Here is a 25945-nt window from a genome sequence, read left to right on the forward strand (position 1 = left end):
GCCTCTTCGTGCTACTACTTTGTTGGCGATCTGCTCCTGGGAAACTGGAAGGAGAGAAACGCTTCCCCAATGCAACAAGAGGTGATGCCGCCGAGAAGAGAGGGAGAAAGTGATTGTGGAAAAGAAAAGGCGCTATTTCAGTACAGCGGGCGCCGCAGGTGGCTGCTGCTGGGGGGGAGAGAAACGCTTCCCCAATGCGACGAGAGGCGACGCCACCGAGAAGAGCGGGAGAAAGGGATTGTGGAGAAGAAAGGGCGCTATTTCAGCACAGCTAGCGTCGCCGGCGGCTGTTGGTGGGGGCGACAGAAACGAACGATGAGATGAGGCAGGGAAGAAAGCTGTGCCGGAGCGAACCGGTCGAGCAGTGTCAAGTGCTCCGCATGCAGAGAGACGGAGCGAGGAAAGAGACCCGTGGCACTTTTCTTTCGTCTGCAGTTCCATCCGCGCTTCGCGAGGGTCGTCGTATAACGTGGGTCAGGTGTAAAATTGCATCAGATAACCGGGGTGTTTAATGTATTGCTTCTATGGGGACTTCGCCGGGACTACGCTAATCTGTTGCAAAACAGGGGGACGTATAACCGGGGTTCCACTGTATTTGTTACAAGCATGTATTCATTACACGCTAATATTACCAAGCAAATTTTCGTATTTACATTGTTATATCTGATAATTCATTGTATTCATTGTTTGCTGCATTGAGGTTAGACAGTATATATGATGCGAAGCTTTCTGTGTGTTGTACACTGTGCACTCTAGCCTGCTGTTCAGTGGCTGTGGAACTTTGATGTGGAGCCTGGTAATCGCTACTATAAGCTTAAATAACAGGTGCTGCTGAGATTTCGGTATTATGCAAGAGAGTAAGCATAATAGCATACAAAAAGAAGTATAAAGAATGTGTGACAACATACTATGTAAGCCGGAGGCAGAGGAAAGGTTCTCTCTTGCTGGGACGCAAAGCTTGTTTGCAGTGATGATAGGCAAACAGAAAGCACTGTTCCTTGCAACAGGTGCATAAAACATGAAGTTGTGCAATAAAGGCTAATACAAAGCATCTTTTGAGTGCAGGAACTGCAAGAAGTAAATAGTTCAGGTATCATACGAACAGTTTATTGGTCAGCTGCCTGCTCCTAAACATCATGCACTATGCAATGCCATTGTTCCAAAGAATGCTTCACACCCGCCGTGGTTGCTCAGTGGCTATGGTGTTGGGCTGCTGAGCACGAGGCCGCGGGATCGAATCCTGGCCACGGCGGCCGCATTTCGATGGGGGCGAAATGCGAAAACACCCGTGTACTTAGATTTAGGCGCACGTTAAAGAACCCCAGGTAGTCGAAATTTCCGGAGTCCTCCACTACGGCGTGCCTCATAATCAGAAAGTGGTTTTGGCACGTAAAACCCCATAATTTTTTTTAATTTTTAAGAATGCTTCACATCTGCCATCATGTCCATGAATGATGCTTGCTAACACTTCCTTGGTTAGATCTTGTACACATACATAAATACCCAAGAATGAGGACTTCGGAACAGCTGCTGCCCTAGCACATTTGGAAGTGCAATGCACATGTAATGTGGAGGTTGTGGGTTCGGCTCCCACTGGTGGCAAGTTGTTTTTTTGTCCACCTTCGTTTCCATTTAGCTTAGTGTTTCTGTGTTTCAATTAAAGAATACAAATAACTTCCCCTATTATTTCCTTGGTTTCATTATCTGTTGGTTTCATATGGTTGTGACTGACAAGAGTCAGGACCCTCGGTTCCCCTTCTTCTCATTGTCATATAGGCAGTGGTGCAGTCACCACTGTAGAAAGCAGTAATATTGCTCGGCTTGGAGTCTAGTTCAAGTCAACAAATAAATGCAGCATTGCTGGTGCCAGATGCATGTCATGTATTAGACAGGTTTACCATAAAAATGGTATGTATTTGTCTCGCTCCACTTATTCCCAATGACTGCACCCTTAAGAAATAGAGTACTACCCTGGAGTAAATCTGTTTGCCGGGTATTTTTTTGTTAGAGCTATTTCAGAATGGAATCACATATAATATTTAATGAGGCTGTACAAATAGAGGTTTTAACATTTCAGTGGTGGCATCACTAGTTATACAGCTAGTGTAATCCCTGAAGTTTTGCTGCATAGCGTTATCATTTTGATAAAATAAGGAAACTTTTCCTTGAAGCCTTTGTAAATGTTGAGTAACCGCTAAACAAGGGCTTGTTATGAAATTTTAGGAAAGTGTGATAATTATTGCAAATTTGATAAGTGTATTTTGCTGCCAAACATAACTGCCGTCTTTCTAGCAGCATTTTTGTTGTCATTCTATTGTTTCCCTGTCATCCACCACTCTTGACTGGGAGTAACATAGATAGAGGTCTGCTTGAACCAATGACAAAGCACGATAAGGAAGGGAATTTGAATGGAATTATTACATTACTTGCAGCTCTGTTATCAAAAAATTTATGGAGGATGAGCCCAGTGCTATACCTCCCTTTCAACAGTTTTCAAATAGTGTGTATTCAATGGTAGGTTGAAAAAAATGTCCCAGAGTACCTTTTGGTTATGTGTGCAATGCCTCACTTTCTTTTGACTGATGCTGTATGTGTCATCATTGTTGTCAGGACAGCTTCACACCACTAAATTATCACTGTGTTCAATGCCTTTCAGGTACCTCCTGATCATGCCAACAATCTTGCAAATCTATTCCAACCATCAGACTAATGGCTTGCTCTGTAGAACTGTCGAGTTCATCTGCAAGCAATTTTATATCATGCACAGAAAGCCATTTATACTTCAGGTATGTTGTTTATTTTGGTAATGATATCTGATGTTCTGTTCCAGTGACAGATGTCATAAATGGATGTTTTTGTGTGTGCAAGGATTTTAAGTTCTGTGTTTTCTCCTTGACTTTTCCCCAAATCTGCAGATGTTTGGCAGCGTGGCTCCTCTCCTTGACCTTGATGTCAACAGCAACTACGGAGATGCGAACAAGGCAAGTAAAACTAAAGAAAGTGTTATCTGAGATAAGAAATTGCATGGAGAGTTGTACATTAGCATAGGCACATATTTTTTTGCATATTATGTCCATTAATTTTTTCGGTTTAGATTCCCATGTATAAATGGTGCTGTGACTTACGATTTACTGCCAGAAGGATGGTTTAAGTTTCCAGAGAAAATTAGCTGTTACAGAGAGAATGGCTTTTACCATGTGCATTTGGATTTTCTTTTCTTTCTCAATAAAGCTGTGTATTTGTATAAACGCTTGCCTATCTTTTGTGGCTTAGGAAAGCTTCAGAATATGTATGACAAAATAGAAGGCAATCTAAACAAGAAAGAGTGGTCGCAAAAAAATTCCAGCAGAACCTTGCTCATCGCGACTTTTGGCGTTAATGTGCTTAGCGTTCAAGCAATGTAGCGACGCACCATTTTTTTTTCACCTTTATTTACAATCTGTAGTTGTCGTTTCGAGATTTTCATTGCTTTGCATTCATTAAAAATTGCATATATTAGGGGTCCATTCCTCTTGTTTGGCAGCTGATATGGCCTCTTAGGTTCTATTTTCTAACTGCAATGGAGGCTCTGTAACCGGTTTTATATATAGTTGTGATTGAAATTATAGCAATTTGTCATGGCACCTAAAAGGCTAAACGATTTCACCAAAAATTGAGGCATCAGCTACATGAACAAAATGTCTAGACTGAATACCACATGAGCAAGATAAGACTGAACAAAGCAATACCGCCACCTCATGAGCTTAGGGTCTCAACAATCAGCGATTCAGTGTGTTATCTTTAATATCAAAGGCCATTGCCTTTGACTGGGAAACTCAACATAGTACAATAAGACCTGAATTTAAAGTAAGTAATGCGGTGCACTCTAGCAATACGGCTACTGCTCTGTAGTTACCATGCGCTATAAAAAGGCTCCTGACTAAAACGAACTGTGGGACACATCAAAGGTTGCTTGTTTATTTAGTTTTTGGGCATGCATGTTGCAAGTCATTTACGCTGTGTAATGGTCATCCATACGTACACTGATCACAATGCTAACACTAAAAGCCTATGCCTCCCGGTTGCATGGAACTACAGTTTGTATCATGCAGGTTGAGGAGGTTGTTCCACGTTTTTATTCTAGACAAAGTAAAAAGGGACACTGTGTGAAATCAAACCAGCCTGTATGCAGGGTGTCCCAGATAACTTTAGCCAGAGTTTAAAACTATGTGAATGCCAAGGTAATGTTGGTTGGCGACTGGCTGCTCAAGGCACTTTGCCTGTATTCACGGGCTTATTTCACTCTCAAAAAAACACTTTTATGTAGAGCGTATTGAGCAACAGAAAGCTGTATTGGGAGTTTTTCATGTCGCTCTACAATTTTCTCATTGACACTTTTAATCTAATTATAATATTTGAGTAGGTAATCAATTAATTAGGCATAATGAAAAACATAATTTGAGTATCTCCAAGTGACGGCAAACAACATTACCTTTGTTCCGTACAGCTACGTGGCATTTGCATATTTCTAAACTCTGGCTAAAGTTAGCTGGGGCACCCTGTATATGGAAACTGCTGCATGATGACATCATCGTTCCTTCACTTTTTACATTTACACGTTTACATCATATGCTTAGAACTACAGAAAGTTGAGCTAGTTGGTAGGGATTCCTCGTGAAAAATGTAAGACGTGCAGACACTGACACAAGAGAAGAGAACCAGACAACACAAACGGCGTTTGCATTGTGTGGTTCTCTTCTCTTGTGTTCATGTCTGCATGCCTTGCCTTTCTTTCTCATCATCATATGCCTTTACGACATCAGTGTGCCATATAGCACATGAACGTGCACCGCGTGTGCTTACAGTATGCTTGCGGCCAATCGATGTGTGTTGACAACAAGTTAACATGCCGCTGAATTAGACAGTAGCTTTCAGCTTTCATGGCATGCAGATTCATTATCATTCAGAACTCTGACACATCTCACCCCCCCCCCAGCCCTCCTTGTGAGCATGAATGAAGTGCATCCAGCACTGCGACTTGGTGAATCGCACAGCAATGAGTCTAGAACGCTGCTGCTGTGATGGTCTTTTTTTTGCAAGGACTGCTGAAGTGTGGATGTGGCATGTGATGGTTTTGTTAAATAAAAAATTTAATGTAAAATACACCTAGTTGGTATGGTGTTGGGATAATTTTTTGGCCGTTTGTGAAACCCTAAAATGCCCTTCATGGAACCCCTGGGTTCCACAGAACTAAGTTTGGGAACCTCTAGTTAAATGGGTAGAGCATCGAGCTCCAGTGGTGAGGGAACCAGGTTCGGAACCAACTGTTGGACATATATTTTATTTAAGAGAGCTGGCTTGCATGATGGAAGCTGATAAGGGCATTATTTGGGATTTCTATGATTGTATCCATGGTCCAATGGGTAGAGCATCGGGCTGCTGTGCTGTAGGAAACGGGTTCTAAACCAGCAAACGAACATGTTTTTTTTTTTTTAGGAGTTATATGAAGCGGCTAGATAGCAGCATACTAAAGTGAGGTTATTAGGCCCAGAATGCTAATCGCATTGAAATTAAATCTTGAATTAACCAACAGTTGACAGCCAAGGGCAGTTTCGGCCTGTAGTCAACGTTTCAACAAGGGGACTTGCCATGAGAAAGATGGTTGAAACATTGACTTGGTGCTGAGGCTCTTTTGTTTGCCTACAGTTGATCATGTTTCAGAAGGAAGTTTAGAGTAGGGTTTTGGATGTGCAAAACATCTTTTTGTTTTCCTTTTTGTTGATTTGAAGTCACCAGAAAAATGGTAAAATGTCTTTGATCTGCTTCCACAGGACTGCTGGGTGTGGAGGTGGCTTTTGGCAACTAAGCATACACTACACAAAATTTCACAAGCAGGCACCTTCGCAGGGCTAAAACTGAACCAGCAGCATTGCCAAATACACACTGAAGATAGAGTGTGTTGTGTGAATATGAGAGTATGGTATAAGTGGCTCTAATAGCTAAACTACTCCCTTGTTTACGCTTAGTTTTTGTGGGGAAGTGACATTTAGCTGTGAATTTCGTTTGCTACCATGTATCGACACCGTACTTTTTTGTTGCATCAGAAACAAAATCTGCTGATCCCACACACTGTGTGAATCGGTTTAAGCAAAGCTTTCATAGTTGTTTGTTTTTAACATGAAGAGGCCATTTATGCCTGCCTTGAGCATGCTTGGAGTATGAGCACGGCCACCTTAGTGGCAGCATTACAGCAGTGCAGTAAAGCTTGTTATCAGAGTTTTATCCAGGATAGCTTAGTTCATAGTTTCTTGGTGAAAAATTTCATGCAAATTCTTACCCCCTCTTTTTTTTTGCAAGTTACATTGATGCCCTTGCTCTGTGCTACATTCTGCAGATGCAGCCCAAGGCATTCTTCCAACTGCTGCAGTCTCTTGCACAGTACATTGTCGACCCACTGGACATTTTGGAACTGGTCGATGCAGAGAAGCCACTGAGGGCACTTGACTTTTGCTACCAGATGGACCCCGACACCTTGACCATACTGGATGCCATATCACTTAGTGTCACAGTTGTTTCATATGCTTCTGACTCGCACAGGGGCCACCAGATGCTGGTCAGTTCCCTCTCCCGTGTTATGTTTTTTGTGATTAATAGAGCGTTATCAAAAAATGTGTGTGGATCAGTTTAATTAATGAAATTCTCAGTAATCAATAAAAAATAATAAGTTGAGAAATACACAACTAGTGAATTTTGCTGCATCTTTTGGTGAAAGACATCTTAAAATATGCTAGTGCAACCAGTGTGTCAGAATGGAACAAGGACAGAAACGAAAAAGGAAACAAAACACTATTTTTGACCAGTATGAAAATGTAACCGAAGCATTAATTTTTTTGTTCTGGAGTGAAACCGAAATATTTTTTATCAGTTTTCGGTTAAAGGGAAAAGTTGGCAATCCGAAACAACTGACGTCAGGCAACGTCAGAATTAGCACATATCTCAGGGCTCTGCATTAGTGCTTATCTTGGGCATGGATAGTGGGAGCGATAGCCGGTCAAGTGCTCCACTAATCTAAGCCTGCCGCTCGCTGCACTAGCAGATTGGCATCGTAGCAAACTTGCACGCTGAAAAGCTTATTGTTTCGTTTTCTACAGGTACATTGCTTTGTTACCAAAGTTTTATTATTCGTTTTTGTTCACTTAGGTTCATTTAAGTTAATTTTATCGGAACAGGTTTCGTATTTTAGCGAGTACACTGGATGACGTGCTGCTTCTGACATCATGTTCAGTGCTTTGACTCAAGGCACTGAGCGTGATCTCAGAATTCATAATTCAGTTATTGAGAAAAGTAAATACGATGTTTTTATCATTACTTTGCTTCGAAGATTTTTGCTTGCGAACCAAAACTGTTATGAACCATTAGGGATCATTATTTTTTTTTCATTCCAGAGCAGAACCGGAATGGAACTTTTTTCAGTGGAATGAAACTAAAACAAGAACGAAAAACATCTTGTTCCGACACCCTGAGTGCAATGGTTTCTAGTAAATGAGCATGGCTTGAGTAATGGCTAGCTTTCGTTTTGCAGTACAGCGTGTTGACTGTCTTCACAGTTTGGAGGGTAAACTAGTAAAGTTTTGTTAGCTTGCTGACCAAGGGCCAATTGGAAAGAACACATCAAAAACTGTAAAGAGAGCTGGAAGAGGTTAGTTCGCTTGTGCTGTCACACTTTTATCTATTTGCAGAATAGTTTGTGTTTTCTGGCACCTTTATCTTCCAGCCATTTATCAATGAATATGGTTATGAAGGCAGTGTACGGTTACCTGGGAAGGTTGATCATCCACAGCTCTGACGTGGACCGCATCTGTTGCCCAAAAGTTAGCATGCTGCGTTTGTGCTGCTATTTGTATCTCATGACCACCGCCATGTGTCATCTGTTAGAGGACAACAAATGTGAACATAGCACCACCAGTGCCTGAAATTGTAAAAAAAAAAAAAAAAAAATGCTGAATGCACAGCAACATCATACTGACAAAACGGAGGTTGGTGACTGCATTTTAAAGGTAGCTTAGCAGTACCAACCAAAATGCTGCCAAGGCCACTATCCAAGCAGCTGCATACTAAGGGTTCCAAGCAAGAAGAAAAACAACTAAAGACACAACCTTTGTGTCCAATGTACGCAGTGAGATAAATGGCCTAGCCATATAGTAAATTTATCAATAACCCTAGTGGATTTTAAGCTTTTCTAGCTGCAAACATTTTCTTTAATAGGTAACAACTTTTTTGTGAATTTCAGATGAAGTGTCAATGAAATTTTACAGTAAGATTGAATGAACTAAATTTCTAAATTTGTGTACATTTATCTGTATAAATATAACTTTTTATAGATAAATTTCAAAAACTTTGAATGAACTTGTAATTAGATTTCTGATAAACCTACAAAACTATTCAGCAGATTATAGTAAATATAGTATAGTGAGTGTAGTAAACTTAAATGTTGCTCTAGGAGATTCCTTGCAAGAAACATACCTACTTGCATAGTACACACATATCCTATATCCGTTTTAATATCAGTATGATGAAATGTCTATGCGTACAACTCTTTTGGTGCGCTGTATGTTGGAAGACATGGTGGATTTCTTGTAAGGTATTCAATAAACCATTTGCCAGAGGCACAAACAAATGACTTTTCATAAAAATTAATAAGTTTTAGATGTGTTCTTCTAGTACTTACAGTATCATCAGAATAATAATGGATACTTACACTACTTATCAATGCTGCTTTACTATATCTGATCTTAGTTCTCATATAAAGCTTTCTTAACAAATTCCAACTGTATTCACATATTTAGCGAATTCTGTGAGATATGTTTGTTGTTGTACAAAATCTTTGCAAGAAAAATAGCAGCAAGGATTGAGGAAGTGCCAAGAAACAGCATACAGTTGAACCCAGATGTATTGAACCCACATATAACAAATTATTGTATAGAACGAACAGCTCCAAAATTTCCTTGAAAATGTTTGTATAAAATATTTATTTTATATATCGATATATCTATATATAGAACTTTTTTGTGATCCCCTTCAGATTCGATGTATCTGGGTTTGACTGTATATGTTGCAAAGGGGGTTGACGCAGCATCTAAACAACATGCTGACTATTCCCACATGCCAGCACACATGTGGTTTATGCGCTCTGTGTGATAAGAAACATTTCTTTGAAGGGTGACAGGTTTGGGGTTCCCTTCTGGGAGTGAGTTGTAAGATTTGTGATTTGTGGTTATGCCTGTTTCCAGGGGCTTCGGAAGTGTATTTTGAGCGTAGAGCCAAAAGCTGGGTGGTGAAGAGGAAGGGGGGATCTCATTTTGCTTACACATTTTTCTGTTAATGCTAACTGCGAGGGGGACACTGCCCCCTTTGAATGGAACCTGTGGGTGCGAGCACTCGCCTCCACGGTCTCCCCCTGATCCCAGAACCCTTGTCTGTTTGTGGATACAGGATGGATGATTGCAGTTGAAACTCTACATAATGGACACAGGTATAATGAATAATTGTATATAACGTCGTAAGTGTAGAGAAGTTCTCGCCAACATCAGCATGTAAAGAATATATGCTTATAACGAATATCAGTTAAAACTAAAGTATTTTTGTGTTGTACATACCTGACTTCCTTATAATGAGGTTTGACTGTATTTTGCTTATGTCATTAACATTCTTTTTGTCTTCCTTCACATCTTGTTTTCTCCTTGCTACACATTTTTTCACATCTGAGCTTTTAATCAATGCAGACTATCTTGGAGGCGGTGCTGCCTTTCTACCTACAGCACCTGCAGTCCTTGACCACCAAGAAAGAAACTCCTGGGGGGCCACGAGCTGAGCTGCAGATGATTCACAATGTGTCCGTTTGCATGAAGACCCTGATCAGCAATTGTGAGGCTTTGACCAGGTTTGTGACATGTTGCAGTGATGAGAAATGGTGAAAGTGAGCTGTAACGTTGGAAAGCAGAGAAAACAGGAGGACAAATTCTATCCACAGCAGGCTGCAATGTAAGTGTTTGGGTAAAGAATGTGCAATAAAACATCAATTGAACAAATGCAAATTGTATTGGGAAAAGTGTGTTCAATTGTATATTTGCTGAACTAAATAATGAACAGGATGTGTCATAGAAAGCAGTTCAGTTAATGATGAGTAGTATGGGATGCCTGATATCACTAATACTTCCTGAACCATAAAAAGTTGAGCTAATTGGTAGGGATTCATCGTGGAAGAAGGTAAGACGTGAAGACATGGACACAAGAGAACCAGACAACACAAACACCGACTATCAACTGAAGGGCACACTGGGGTGGAAAAAGAAAGTAAATGCAATACTTATCTGCGCATGCTCAGGTATGGTAGCGCCACCTGTCAAGCAGGCACACGCGTGGGCCTACATGACAGATAACTATTTAGGCATTTCATTTCTTCTTTGTGCAAGTTAATTGAAGGCTGGCTCACGCATGCACTTCCACTACTATTGATATGCCAGGCTTTGACCATTAGATGTGTTTCTTCGTTCTTGTGACTGTGTAAAACAGTGCATTCATCAAAATTTGGCATGCATTTACAGTCTCGACAGTGCAGAGAAAGATTAGATAGCGATCCTCTGGTCAATGACCTTTTATGTTCCTGTAATCTCTGATTAACACAACGGCCTGTCTGGCCTACATAAACTCGGTCGCAACTAAAGGAACACTATATGCCAGACCAGAACGGCCATCCATGAATTTGTTCGTATTTTACGAAGAAAATGTCTGTCTGCCTTTTGTCTTTTACCTGCTCATTCTTTCTCTGCATGACGGGACAAATCTTAGCTAGCTTACTGGCAACCGTGAAAACAGCACCCTGTCTACTTCCCACTTTCTTTAGCCTATGGGATAAGAAATGGATGTATAGAATACATACGACTAATTTCTTGTTATTATTGCTTTCTGCAACTATGTTCCAACTTGACAAAATGATGGACTTCTTAAAGCATTCTGCGACAGTGGCTACTGCAATGTGAGGATAACCTACTTCTGATAGACACATAGCCTGTGCATTAAAGCTGGCACTCATTTTGTGTAAACATGATTTGGTGAGAGAGGACTTAGGGCATGACGTGGCAATTCCGTTTTTGCAACTTTAGAATGCTTGGATGAAAAGTCTAGCAACGGTTTTGAAGATCTAGGAGAGTACAGCCAGCACACGTGGTTCTTCTGAAACATCAAGGAAATGTCTAGGAATTGTATTGTGCTACTTCGAGGCAATTCTTAGTAATCTTTAACCCTTCTGCATTCGCTTTAAATTGTTCGCTCCCTGAGGTAACAACGGATTAAAATTTATCCCTACTACATAATATCAGGTAATTGTCCATGTAACGATCATCTAAGGCATCCTCTAAGTATTTGTCAATCTTGCTAAGGTATAGGTCACTGATGTTAGGGGGCAACCTTGGAATCAATGCGAATTCCTAATTTCTGCACAAAGACGCATTCTCTCCACCCAACCGGCATTGACTGTATATACTAGGAAGTAATTTCCGTTGAGACACACTTTTGTCTAAGAAAACCAATTCCTCCAGTTGTCCATTAATACAGTTTTTAATATGATTTAACAGCTCGTCATGCAACAAAGAGTAGTAAATCCCAGAAGAAATCTAGATTGCCCTTCTAGAAACATTATTCCGTGAGCTGACTTAGTCGCTCAGAAGAAGACACACTATTTACCACAATCCAAATCACCCGCTAAAGATGGAGTTACTTGTGCAGGTATCCTAAGCTGCACTGTCGTCATATTTCTTGGTGGGCACTGTCATTTTTGGAGGTCATACTTTGCCAGACTCTATCACCTCCCTTGGGTCAGAGGTCCACACATAGAAGGCACTATTGGTGATGATTACGTAGCACTGACAGTGGTCTGAAAAAAACTCTATTTATGCCAATACTATTTGCTTCATGATGTGTAGCAAGCTACTTTGATGTAATGTTGCTCTTTCTATTTGCTTGCTGTGCAGAAATTACACAGGACCTCAAAAAGCGATTGACTTGAGGGGTTCTAGCATCAAGAATGCCTCACGAGGTGCTTGTTCGCCTCCTTTCGAAGTTGAGGAAGACCTGCCTTCAAGGTAAGTAAAAGCACTGCCAAAAACTGGCTCTTGTTACCTGCGGAAACAAACCTTGTCAGCAGATTTATATTAATTAGACTCTCGTTAATTTAATATTTTGTTTAATTCAGTCATCGATCTTTTGTTTAATTCGATCCCAACTGAAGGTCCCAGTCGGCGCCCCTTCGTTTATATGTGCCCAAACCTTCGTTATTTCAATCTTAAAGTTAGTCTTCGCCAGATAATTCGAACTTGACCAGTCAGCCAATCGGACACGAAACCAAAACTGCCTTTGCAGTGTTTGTATGTTTTACCTCATATCATCGGTGTATGGTGGCGAAGCTAACATTAAAGGGGCCCTTGAACACATTTTAAAGGGCTCTTTACCAGGCCACACAGCAAACTATGATTATACGCTGGAAATTATTGCGTGTTTTCTAGGGAACATTCTGCCACAAGTTTTTTTCAAATCGGCTCATTAATAGCTGAGATTGCAATATTCCAGTGCAACAAATCCATGATTTTAGGAGGCGAGCTCTACTGCCGAGTCAGACGCTCTCTCCACTTGCCCCATCTAGCCTCCACAAGCGAAATTCCTTCTCTGCGTTCTCCCATACTGGACCTCGAGGATTGCGTCAAGCATACGTCACGGACCCCGCCTTCTTTCCTTTTTCTCCTCGATTTTTTGCTTGCAGCACAGCACACACACACACACACACACACACACACACACACACACACACACACACACACACACACACACACACACACACACACACACACACACACACACACACACACACACACACACACACACACACGCACGCGCGCACACACACACACACACGCACCCGCCCCTGCACACACGCACGCACACACCCGCCCATGCACACACGCACGCACCCACGCACATGCACGCACGCACGCACCCGCCCATGCACGCACACCCACCCACCCACAGGCGTGCACACACACACACACACACACACGCGGTTTGTGTGTTTTATTATTTCTCTAAGCTTCAATCCATCTGTTCTAGCAACATATTACACAAATAACAGATGCTGCCTTGAATAATTCTCGAAGTCACGTGTCACCACAAGTGACGTCACAGCACGAACATGTGTACGTAGGTGCACTAGCATGTGCACGTCATCCTCTGGCTTGGAGGGCGGCAGCCACGAGAAGGGAAAACGGTATTCGGTTTGGAATTTCAGATCTTTCCGTGGTGCGTAGCGATGTAATACTTTGCAGACATGATCGTTATCGTGCATTGTATGTTCTGCGCTTGTCAGCTCAAAATGGCCAAACCTGGTGAGGGGCCCTTTAAGCTACCATCTTTCTGCTGCAGGTTGCGTAGACTGATGGTTGTAGATGCTTCTAGAGTAGGTCAAAGCAGCGATTTTGAAATATTTAATATTTTAATCACGCAAACAAATCACTGCATCGCTACCGACTGCATCATAAACCAGTGGTGCTGACCAGAACCATCATCGACGTCACAACTCACTGCTCCATAATTGGTTAAAAACTAATTTTCATATGACCACTGCATTGCAGCAAAATGTACTCAATTAATAATTGATTTTATTTTTGTTTGCTATACTCTTTATGTTGTTGCAAACCAACACAGCCGTAAAAGATTGCTACAACCACAAGACTAGGTAGCTATGTCACCTCTGGTATGGTGACATACCTCTGGCCTCTGAGCACCAAAGCTTCTCTTCTTGTACGCATGCTTGTGAACAGCCTTGTTGCCTCGCTGCCTCATTTTGCTCATTGTTCTCATGGTGCAGGTTTCTCACCTCAATGCATTGTTGTTGCTGCACTCGTTTTGTTGTTCGCGGTACTACGCTGAACTAAAGCTGAAATGAAGAAAAGAGATGTTTCACAGTCCCAGGTTGCTCGTCCAGTGCCTTGAGCGCACTGGTGTAACTGGAATCCATGATCATAGAACATGTAGGCAACCATGGAGTGTGACTTCTTCTTACGTAGGCGCTTGGGGCTCTTACCATTGGTAGATTGGCAGTGAGGGGTTACATCAGTGGGTGAGAGAAATGGGCAAAGAAGACAGCGTGAAATTTGAGTTGAATGCATGCATTTTTTTATTGTATATTGAAATTTCTCGGCTGAATAACTTAGGACTGTGTGCCCCTATCGCTGCCATTCTTGTTGCATTTATTTCTCCTACCGTCATTCTACGCAATCTGCAACCGAAAAATGGTGGCTTAAAAAGTGTTTGGGGCCCCTATAAAAACCGTGCTGCAAAGCTGACTTCAGGGATCCGACCGCCATTGTACAACACATATTAGTCTCTTGTCCATTTTTCTTATTAAATATTGGTTGCGCATTAGATTTCTACTTTGTTTCAGAGTGTTAATGTCGTTTCAAAGTTACTTCTCTACTTTGGACACATAGAAAGTGGGCAGGCATTTGATTCGAGGGCATGTTAGAATAGCAAATACTTGCCAAGTGAATCAGCAGTGTATCTCAGTGTTTTTTGTGCATGTTGTTTAATTCCACCAGGTAATTCAATAAGTTTCATCGGTCCCATCAGGGTTGAATTAACGGAAGTTGACTTACCCATAAGTACCCAAAATTGTTAGGCTTGTATTATAACTTTCAAGCAGACTTTTTCAGTGAGTGGCTCACCAAGACTGACAGTCAAGTTTGTCATGGCTGTCAGCTTTAAGTATTAGCTGAAGAAAGGCTTATTCTTATTCCATGCAGGCATACTGTTGGAACCATTGTATATTCAGCCACTACCAAATAATAAGCTCTCAGGTTTAAGTATTGTGACTTGATATAAAAGTATACTTGATGCATGTTCAAAATCTCAAAGTGTACTGTGAAGTACATTTGCTGCTCCAGTTAACCATTTTCCATACTGCATTTTTCCACAGTGCCAAAACATTAATCGAAACAGCAATGCATTTTTCTGCAGGTTTTGAGCACTTATTTCTCGAAACTAGTCCAAGGCTTTTGGCATATTGCTTTCAGTACTGGCTGACTCCAATCCTTCAATACAACATGCATCCAGAAGTCTGTAACTAAAGATCAATTAGTGAAATATCTTAAATTAATTATAATATTGGCACTTATCACAATAATTCTGATTGATATCTGCCACTGCTGTAAAGATAGGGCTGCAAAAATTGTAATTTTATCTCAAAAACCCTACTTTTAAAAATCTAAGACTGTCATCACAGAACACACGGCATATCAAGAAACAATCTTCATAAGATTGTTTCAATTTTCGTAAGATTCTTAAGATTCACCAGTAAAGGAGTGCTTGCATTAGCATACATTTCTTCAATTGCTTGTGGCATTATCAACAATTTGCGTGCACACATAAGTACCACCAGCATTGTTTTCAGTTTAAAAAATAAAGCCATCCAGTTCATCATTGTCTGATGGTTGAAATATCATGATTTAATGTAAGTTATGCACGTCAACTGTCCAGGGCAAATTGTGGGAGCACAGCTAGTCAAGATTGCGAAGTGTGTAAGTGTTACTCCGTTGATTCTGTTGTTTGGCACCAGACCCTGTGCTTAGTTTGGGCTGTTAAAAAAAAGGAAGTGCAATATGAAAGTGTTATATGTCAGGACGCTCCAAGGCACTCGTTCTAACATAGAAAGATAAATAAAGTCTCATAACCTTACTTTCCCGTTATCTTTACACAAATATTTGTTATGTGGCAGGTTTGTGAATGAGACGCTGTATGGGTCGAGGAAGCCAGGTGGAACTCACTATGAACGGGATGATGAGGACAGTGATCTTCTGCGACTTGAGTTCCGACAGCCACGGGACACACTGTTATCAGTGGTGGCAGAATTCCTTACTAAGTGCTCAGCTCGCCTGGCTGATCTGAGCAAAAAGATCCCCGACTTGCCCAGCAAGGCTACCGAGCTCCTGGATGTCAAGTGCCACTTGGTATGTCAGCCCTGCTTGAGCCCAAAATCTGTGTGAATGCAGCTAGACAAAGCTGAGTGTATAGGTGACCCTCAAGCATTTTGAGTGCATGCAAGGATTTGAAAAACTATACAGTTCCAGATGCCCTCACTATTCAAGCTTGTGTGAGCAAAATTTTGCCTATACTGGTGCTCTCGAAAATCAGCAATTTGCATTCATTGATAAACCAACGTCACATGGGCATGGCTTTGGTGGGAATGACAGCAGTTTTAAAACTGTGCTTGTGAAGTGAGCAGTAAGACATCATTATGTGTCTGTGTGCAATGCTCAGCAGTTCAAACACAATACTCGAACTGCATGGTGGCTGGCACTTCTTGTGCCACCGGTGAGTACTGGGTGAGTGGTGGGGGTTCAGATGCAATAACAATGTCTAACAAAGGCTCTTACTTTCATTGTACTATAACATAAGGCCTCATGGGATGGATGGATGGATGGATGGATGGATGGATATTATGAGCGTCCCCTTTGGAACGGGGCGGTGGGTTGTGCCACCAAGCTCTTGCTATTATACTGCCTAATGTCCTACCTAGGTTTAAAAAAAAAAGAACCCTGTAAACTCTCACAACCAAATTTTCATGATCCCATATTGCGAACTTTGCTTTTGTACGTCTCCGTTTTTTGTCGTTTCCCTACTTTTCTTTCACCAATCTTCCAATCGCCTCTTACTAATGTCTATTGCGGACATGTTTACTTTTCCACTGCTCTCGTTGAACCCAAGGCCTTCAGGGAGGCCAGTGGTGCCTAAATCGACTGCTGGGCAGACGTCCTCACGTTCTAATAAAACATGCTCCATTGTTTCCCTAGCTTTACTCCAGCAAGCACATGCTTCTTCTTCCTTCTTATATCTCGCTTTGTAGGTGCGTGTTCTAAGGCATCCCGATCTCGCTTCGAAAAGTAATGAGCTTCCCTTTGATTTATCATAAATTCTTTCTTTCCTGATTTTGTTTTTCTTCTTAAGTAGTTACTCATGGCAGGTTTCTTTTCCATTTTTCAGCCTCTCCGACTTTCCGCTTGACGTTCTTTGTTGCTGTGTTGCTTTGTTGCTGTTGCATCAGCTCAGTTTCCCCAGCGCCCACTGGTGGCACAGAGTGCCAGCACCCATGTGCTCCAAGCATCACATTTGAATCTCTGAGCACTGTTCATTAAGAAAAATAGTTTCACAACCTTTCTAATAAGACAACACAAAAGGCATGAGTGCAATGAGAAGCATGTGGTGTGGAGCAGGATAAGAATGGTTCCTGAAAGTGATATACTTGAGCATTGAGTGGACAACAAAGCTGCTCCACTATACCAAGAGCCAAGGCAACTAGCACATAAAGGGTTGTTTCTAGGATGCACTTGTGTTTGCAACATTCCAAGAGCATGGTGCTGAATGGCTCCTGGTACCAACAACTGCACAGTGTATGGCCCAAGTTGGTGAGAGACTCATTGAAGAGCTGCACACACTGAGTGCATTTGTGGCATAGCTCGTTAAAGTGTTGGCGCGAAAGACATACATTGAAAAGCGACACGTGCCCAGTGCATTTGTGGTGCAGCCTGCCAAAGCATTGGGTCCTTGAAGAACCTTTGTGATGTGGGTTCTATTCCACAGCATCAAAAAAATTCAAGGGATATTTTTTGACATTGTAGAGCAGCACATTCCCAGTGCCACATACCTAGTTATCGAAAGTGGCATCAAAGATGTTCATTGAAGAGTGGCACACACCTACCGGCACATGCCCGGTGAACCAAGTTGGCGCAAAAGAGGTTTGTTGAAGACCAGCACAGACCGAGTGGCACATACAAAGTCCCACTTCTAGAGTGACCCATGTCGGCGTGAAAGAGGTTCGTCAAGAGCGGCACATATGTACACAGTGCCATATACTCAGCCACCTAAGGTTGGTCCAATGATTGGTTTTGAACCTTATGCCCTCAGAAAAGCAGCATGATGCACTACCCACTCTACCATATACTACCCAGTGACCCAGACTTATGTGAAAACAGTTAGATGCAAACACACACAGCACCTAACGCATTAACACACCTTCGCATAACCTGCTAGTCAGCCCTGCAGAAACCTGATTTAGATTACTCTTGATAATGCCTGGCTATCATTACTTTCAGGCTTCAATTATCTGAGTGCAGGTTATGTGTACACGAAGACAATCTGAGGAAGCAAAATAAAGGTTAGGCAATATAGCGTGAAAGAAAGCTTGTGGTGTCCATAGGTGGAGCACATAGGTTGCAAATATACGGTGATTAAACATGTTCCATACTTTTGGTGCATACTATGTATTGCAAACCCCCCCTCCCGCTTCCTTCCAAATCATAAATTCACACCACTATATTAGAAATTAAAAAAAAATTTAGGAATTTCATGTCTGCTACTTAGAAAAAAGACCAATGTAGTGGTGTTCAAATCTTCTTGAAAGCAACTGTTATGATTGTCCCTGAAGAGGCACACACCGTCTTTGTTCAGAGCTCGTGCTGCGACTCCCAGTGACCTGGTGTGCACACACCTTTATTCAGAGCATGAGCACAGTTAGGTTTTAGTGGCGCTAGATTTCAGAAACATATATATATAACAGCAACCCTGTGCAATAAAGCAAAGCTCTAAAGGCATTCTTGTTTTGTGTGTTTGGTCAGTATTGCTTTTACTGCTCTTTTCTGTTAAAGTGGGGTGTGGCTTTATTGAAGTGTTAGGCACTTCTATATGCAAATTTTTACAGTCATGGGGTTTCATGGTAATGAGAGCATACAGCCACAAAACTGCATCTGAAGGTAAAGCCTGCATTAAACTGTATTTCCACTCCTTGTATATTCAGTGTGGGTCATATCTGTGAAAAAACAGTATACCTGCGCTTTTGCTGAAGTACTTCTCATGCTGGCTTGAGAATTTGAGGGGAAGTTATTGGGAATTTGAATGATGTCTTTCTCAGCGTCTGGCAGAAGTGGCTCACAGCCTGCTCAAGATGGCACCATATGACCCCCAGACCATGGCATGCCGAGGCTTGCGGCGGTACCTCAATGAGGTGCTGCCACAGTCAGAGTGGGCACAAGAGGCTATGAGGCCTGCTCTTATCATGGTCATCCGTCGCCTTGACAAGACCTTTACCAAGGTTGCCAAGAAGCCTGCCATACGGGCAAGTGCCAGACCTCCTAAGTTGCCTCTCATAGTTGCTCGTTGCCATCCTCGTGGAAGCCAAGTGTCTCAATAATGTTTTGGTGGCTCATGACATTACTTGTCTACTGTGTATATGACTGATGTCATATACCGTATTTACTTGCATAATGATCGCGCTCGCGTAATGATTGCACCCCTAATTTTGTCGTCAAAATTCAATTTTTTTTCTTTCCCGTGTAATAATCGCACCCCAAACTTGCCGCAGCAATATGTCGTATGCCAAGTCTAGCTAATGATGATCGCGCCTACAATCTGTCGAATGCTGCCGAATGCTACGTGAATGACTCTTCAAGACATACCAAGCGGTCTGCACGCATCAAACATTCTTAAGCAGCTGCCCCATTTTATTCCTTTTATCACTTTCCACACTACCATGAAAAAAAAAAAGCTACAACCAAACTTGCTTTGACTTTATTATTTGTAGTCTTTATAATGGTTGTGGTCAACAGCAACAACAGCAAAAAAGGTGCCTTTCGATTCTTTTCGTCTGCACTTGTGGGCACGCAACAAACCCCGAGCGGCAATGATAGTAGCCACGTTTAAATTGATACGTTAGAAGTGTACCCTATTCATACGCCGACGCTTGTAACACAGCTAAGATATTCGCCCACCCTTAGTGGAAATGTGCCGAATTAGGATAGTAGTGAAGACAAATGGCACAGTTTCCGCAGCATACTCCCCATGTGTTTCTATGTCACTGGCAGCTAAGCACGCCCATCTCTCTTTCTGTCCCCTCAAAGTGGACATGGCTACGTTATTGCCACAGACTTGCCAATATTGACGATATTATTCATTACTGATACAGAAGAAACTGTTTCAATGCGCGTAATGTACTCGCGAATAAAAAAAAATCGCGTGCTGTGGGATGAAAAAAAAAATTTATCTTTTCGCGGGAAATTTAACCCGCGTAATGATCGCACCCCTGAATTTGCGGCAGCCTTTTTGACAAAAAAGTGCAATCATTATGCAAGTAGATACGGTATCATGGTAGTCTATGGCACTTGTCTAGAATGTGGGTACAGCTTGTTTTAAACTGTAGCAGTGGCATTTACAAGTGACTGTCATATCACAACATCCTCTTACTGGCTGTAGACCTTATACTGCACCATCATAGAGAGACATATCTACCATTGCCTACCACTCCTTATGTGCTGCTGGCCAGTTCCAGTGTGTGTTTGCAGCATTTTCCTGGCTGTCACAAGCTTCTTATTTCAGTAAAAGATGCTGCCTATGCTCACTATTACTGTGGACACCAACTGGTGTGACCAGACCGCAGTGAAAAGAATGGCAGTTAAGTTTTTCTTTCCTGTAACAGTCCAGTGCTGCAAGAAACTAAGTAACATCACGAATGCTGAAATCATATATTTCATTTTAACTTTAGCATCTGGCATATACATAATCGGAGAACTGTTCAAAATATAGATTGTGTCTCATTTATTTATTTCATCATTACTTCATACTAATTGCTGCACTATTAGATTCCTTCATCCTCATTTCTAAAAGGGGCCCTGAAACACTTTTTGAACACAGCAAAATATGTAGCCAATCTGTCAACGAGGCTCCTGTGAACATGTGAGCCTAATATTATTGCACTGCATGCAGCAGGAAATTTACAATCTCGTCTCTAAAGCTGTAAACATATGCTTGCTCTCGCATCCGCAGTGTCGTTATCGAAAGCTGGCCAAAAGCATTTGGCCGACCAATGCTGTTGGCTGATTTCGTGATCACGAGATCATTCTCGGTAGTGCATTGCTTATCTTGAGTTAAGTAAATGAAGAATATGTATATCTGAAATCTTGAAAAGACAGAAAAATAATTTCATCTTTGCACTGAGCACAGCTGCATTTGCTGTGCGTAGCCTCTGAGATTGCAGCAGTGTGCTGCGTAGCTTAGCCTACAGCGACTGCCACAGGGTGCCGCAACCAGCCCTTTCACTGCCGCAACATTCAACTTTTAGCCGGGGCTTTGCCCCCTTTGCTTCTCCACTGCGTAGCTTTCCAGCGTGCTGGTGGACACGAAAAGTGAGATAGCTCCACTTGTAGTTGAAGGACACGAAACATTTTTACGGCGCGAGATTCATGGAACGACATACTGTAATAGTCAGGCCATTCTATGATTGGTTAGAAAAGTGTTTCAGGGCCCCTTTAGAAGCACAAGCTGCCATTGACTGAATTTGCACATTTCATTACAGAGACTTGTTGATTGGGATGCAGCTCGAAATCTGTTAAAAGGTGTCTACATGACACTTTACAAGCATCCATACATAGCTCACCTGCCTCATCTAAAGGTAATTTTTTTGTGGGAAGCTTTAGTCATATGCAAAATGCTGTGACCCATCACATATTGAACATGGTGAACAAGAACCAGCATTGCATTGCATGGTTTAAGCACGAACTTGTTAATTTCTGTTGTCTTGGTACCTATTGTCAGAGTGCTTAATAATGTGGTTCAAGCACGTCAACTTTGGCACATTAGTGTGTATGGGAAGCATATGTAACAGAGTGATTTGAGTACTGGCTGTTCAAATTTTCAAACTAGCTGTTATTGTGATTTCAGTCACTTAAGATATGGCAAACGTTCTGGTGATTAGTATGCTAATTTAATAATTTATTTTATCACATAACTTATTATGTTTCAGTCACTTAAGATATGGCAAACGTTCTGGTGATTAGTATGCTAATTTAATAATTTATTTTATCACATAACTTATTATAAAAATCCTTGTCATTGACTGGGCTGCTAGTGCTCGTGCTTAAGTTGGAACTACTTCTGTTTGTGAGCAGCTTATATTAACCCTTTCAGGGTCGATGTTTCTTTTGCCATATGCGACTGGCCAAGGTCGATTTTTTTAATGCAGATTCCAATTCTTCTGAGGAACCTATTTCGAAAAAAAATTTACTGTAATTTTTCTAGGGCGACCATAAAGTCAGGAAAAAATATTTTGCATTGGTATATATGTGCTGTTTATTCATGGTTAACAACAATAAAAAAAAGGAAATAAACTTATAAGAATTAAAAAATTTGATGCATTGTTATACACATAGTTCAAGGCTTAGAATATGCGCACATGAGAATATTTCGCAAGTCTCAAATGTTCCTGCTCTTACTCTAATATTTACGTCCATAGCGTAATCGAACTGCGTAGGTGAGTGCACTCAAGAAAACTGTGTGGTTGCGCGCCCGTCAAAAAAGCAAAATGTGTGACAAACTTCCTCTAATCTTCATCTTATTGCCAACCAGAGGCAATTAGTTCTCGCGCGTAAAAAAAAAACATACAAAGAAGAAGAAAAAGAAAAGAAAAGGAAAGAAAACGCATGCACGGCGGCATCCTTTCTATGTGCACCCCTGTGAGCACTAAACGAGCGAGAAACAGGCAGTGCCCTTTGAATGATTAGTAACGAGATAGCCATCAGTTTTGTGAGCGCAAGAAGCCGAAACCGCCAGCGGAACAAAACTCAAACCGCCGCCCGCCCGCACATGCCAATGCGCAAGCGGTAGTATATAGAGGCGCCAGAGCAAACTAGCTCTAAAACAAACCATGCAACGAAAACCGAGAGAGGGAAGTGCGAGAAAAAAAATTCCCTGTGTTTCCACATAGTGGCAGCACATGCCAAGAAAGAAAAAGTTAGAAAATTGGCGCGTTTTAAACGTACAGACGGCACCGTAAATATATGGCATCGACCATTTTGCACTTGTTCACAGCGCCGTATATTTATGTGATTGACCCTGAAAGGTTTTATGCCAGAACATACTGTGTATGATCATCATTTTGAGGAGGACAAACACTATACCGTAATTCAGAAGGCTTATTATATGCATTGAGATTTTTTTAGCGAAAGGCTAAAGGCTTTTCATTATGGCAAATTGTTGGCACAGAAATACTGATCTTTAAAGTTCAAACGTTATGCATTGTCATTTGTACACTAAGCTATTGGCTGCCAAGAGACATGCATTAAGATTCTTAATGGACATCATATTTAGCTCCTTCCCTTGTCATTAGCTAGACTATGCAATGCAATGTGTTTGTATTATAAGGGAGCACACATAAGTTATTGTGCAATATATACTGTGCAAGTTAGTGCTTGTGTAGCATTTCAATCATTAACTTTAATTCAAGTTCTAACACCTATATTAGACTTTGTTGATTCTTGTCAGCTGCACAACATGTACAGGGAATATATCTAGGCCAACCTGTCCAGTTTTCTGACAGAGTTTTTCCATGTCCTGTGGCTGTGGGCTGTCATGGCTGTGGGCAAGTGTTGAATTATTTTGGCGAGACCTGGTGGAAAGTTTCCAACCACTTAACTGTAGCAGAACTGTTGCTACACAAAGGACATTTGTAGTTTATTCAGAAAGAAATATCATACATATTGTACTTTAAGAAAGAGCATTGTGCTCCTGCCAGGGAAATGAGCACGTTGTAACATGAAGATTTCTACAGAGTTCATGTGTTTAGGTGCTGTTCCAGCTTCCATACTTTTAATTACTGTAAAGCTTTTTATTTCCGGGCACTCTTAGTTTGCTTAAATTTAGTGATTGGAAAAGATTACGAAATTTAAGGGGACGCAAAATTTTCTGGAAGGGAATATGGACACTACCAGCTGAAAACTAAAAATTTATTTCGCCTGCCAGTTCTGCTGGCTGTACCCCTTAAAATGTGGTGCAATCGATTTACTTGCGTGCTTGAGCTTGTGCTATGCCAGTCCTCTTAAAGGGGTACTGACATTATATTTTCGACTAATTGTTTCTTGCATTAAATGAAAGACCTCAATCTCTAAACTTTATAAAAAACAGTGACAGAACCCCATTGCTCGCTCAGTTGCCTCTTATACTGCTACTCATTGCGAGGGTCGATATAGCAGCTAACAGACGGCTGAGCTAGTTGGAGTGAGTGTCAAAAGATTGAAATGTCCTGCTCGCACGTGACCACATACTGTGTCGTGAAGTCACAACACAGTATGCTCCTGGCTGTGGAAAAGCTATTATATTAAATTATTCACGGCATTCTGAGGCTTGTCTAGGACCTTCATTTAATGCAAGAAAAGGAATAGTTGAAGATATCATGCCACTACACCTTTAAAAGTTGTACCTGCAGCTCATAGAAAGAGTTTCATACTTCAAGGAGCCAAGTGGCATGCACTATCTTCATCAGTGAGGCCATTAGGGGCACTTTGTTATCGTTGCCCTGCTTCAGCTGCGTTGCAATTGTGTCAGCACCCTTTTCGAATTTGATAAAAGATTGTAAATTTGGTATAAAAGGAATGGGTAAAAAAGAAACACAAAGGAGCTTTTGTAGCTGAGGTGAGCTGTATGGCACAAGCCCACTATTGAGAATTTTAGCCACAAATATGCCCAAAGTATCAGATTTGTAAACGATTGTGAGAGCGAAATTATAGGGTTTTACAGTATTATTGCACTGTTGCACTGGGAGCCAACTGCTAGCCTAAGAGGTAGCTCATTTGGTAGAATGGCCGACTTAATCAGGCAATGTTTTCGCGAAGGATTCCTGGGCCAGGAAGATTTTTTGTTAGCAGCAAACTTTCTTTCTGAAGAGTATGCTGCTGTCATGTGGATGGCAGTTTTTCCTTTCATAAATGTCCACCACCATGCAGTTATCTACAGGACACATTTGATAACTCCTTACGACTGGATGTATTTAAATCTGAGAAAAGTTACTTGCGCAGCATTGTATTTACGAGTGTTGGCTTGTGTAGAGGGAACATCCCAAAACTTGAGACTGTATGATGCTCTGTAGTAAAATTGTGGGCTTGTTATGAAAAAGTTGACCTCAGGTGCAACAAAGTGCCTTCATATGCTTACCTGTCTCATTTTACAAGGCTTAGAGAGGAACATCTCACACCACATGGGAGCTCATAAAATAGCTTGTAAAGCATAGCCGAAGCTTGCACTTTATGCATTTAAATGGATGTAGTTGTACGATTTTTCTGAGTTGCTAGTGTTCACCCTCTTTGGAAACTACAGAGCCGCGATTTCCAAAGAAGAGATTGTGATGTGCTGATATGTTGCTTTTGGACAAGCATAATAATATCAGAATTCAGCTTTCTCTCAAGCAGCTCGTCTTTCAGTTTCGGAGGTTGTGATTGTTATGTTGTGAAATCGCAACAACTGAATAGAAGGGATGAATCTTTGATGAACCCTGTGTGCCTAATGCAGTTTGTGCTTTTGTTTCAGTCACTGGTTGCTATCTGCCAGAGCATCATAGTGGGCGATCAGAATGCTTCTCTAGTAGCTGAGAGCAGCGGAAATGTTTCAGTCTCAGCTGCAGCTCTGGCCCAGTCTCCACCACCAGGCTTCTGCTCGGTGGCTGTGCGACTTGTGACCATGCAAATGGTTGCACTTGGGGTGCGTCCTTTGGCCTGCTACACTTTTGTTATCAGAGGGTTGATAGCACCTCTTATGTGATTGGACAAAGAATAGCAATCTTTGTATAATGTTTTCTGAATCTGGGTGGCTGGAAGCATTTGTGCCTGTGATTGCTTTGGTGTTTTGGCGCTGCAGAGGGAAAATTTTAAAAGAACTTACAATGAAAGTTGTTTTGTATTAGAACAGTAGTATGTATGGGGATATGGAGTTGAGCACTTGATGGCATTGACAGAAGGTAATTAATAGGAGTGTTGGCACCTCTAAACTGCTGCAAGGCAGTGTGTGCACAGATAAAGGCACAAGGGGCAGGGCAGAACTTGGCAGAGGC

At 41.6% G+C, this 25945-nt stretch overlaps 1 protein-coding gene across 1 annotated transcript in view; it reads left to right on the top strand.

Moving 5' to 3' along the window:
• Window positions 1-25945, top strand: part of unc80 (unc80, NALCN channel complex subunit) — a 209674-nt gene that overhangs the window by 148325 nt on the left and 35404 nt on the right. Inside the window, exons 45-53 of the mRNA XM_050189428.3 lie at window positions 2657-2786; window positions 2916-2981; window positions 6374-6592; window positions 9762-9919; window positions 12009-12119; window positions 15800-16031; window positions 18989-19192; window positions 21425-21520; window positions 25426-25596. Coding sequence (XP_050045385.1) covers window positions 2657-2786; window positions 2916-2981; window positions 6374-6592; window positions 9762-9919; window positions 12009-12119; window positions 15800-16031; window positions 18989-19192; window positions 21425-21520; window positions 25426-25596 — 1387 coding nt within the window. The remainder of the gene's footprint in view (window positions 1-2656; window positions 2787-2915; window positions 2982-6373; window positions 6593-9761; window positions 9920-12008; window positions 12120-15799; window positions 16032-18988; window positions 19193-21424; window positions 21521-25425; window positions 25597-25945) is intronic.

Source organism: Dermacentor andersoni, chromosome 2 (genome assembly GCF_023375885.2).
Source record: "Dermacentor andersoni chromosome 2, qqDerAnde1_hic_scaffold, whole genome shotgun sequence".
Classification (NCBI taxonomy): Eukaryota; Metazoa; Arthropoda; class Arachnida; order Ixodida; family Ixodidae; genus Dermacentor; species Dermacentor andersoni.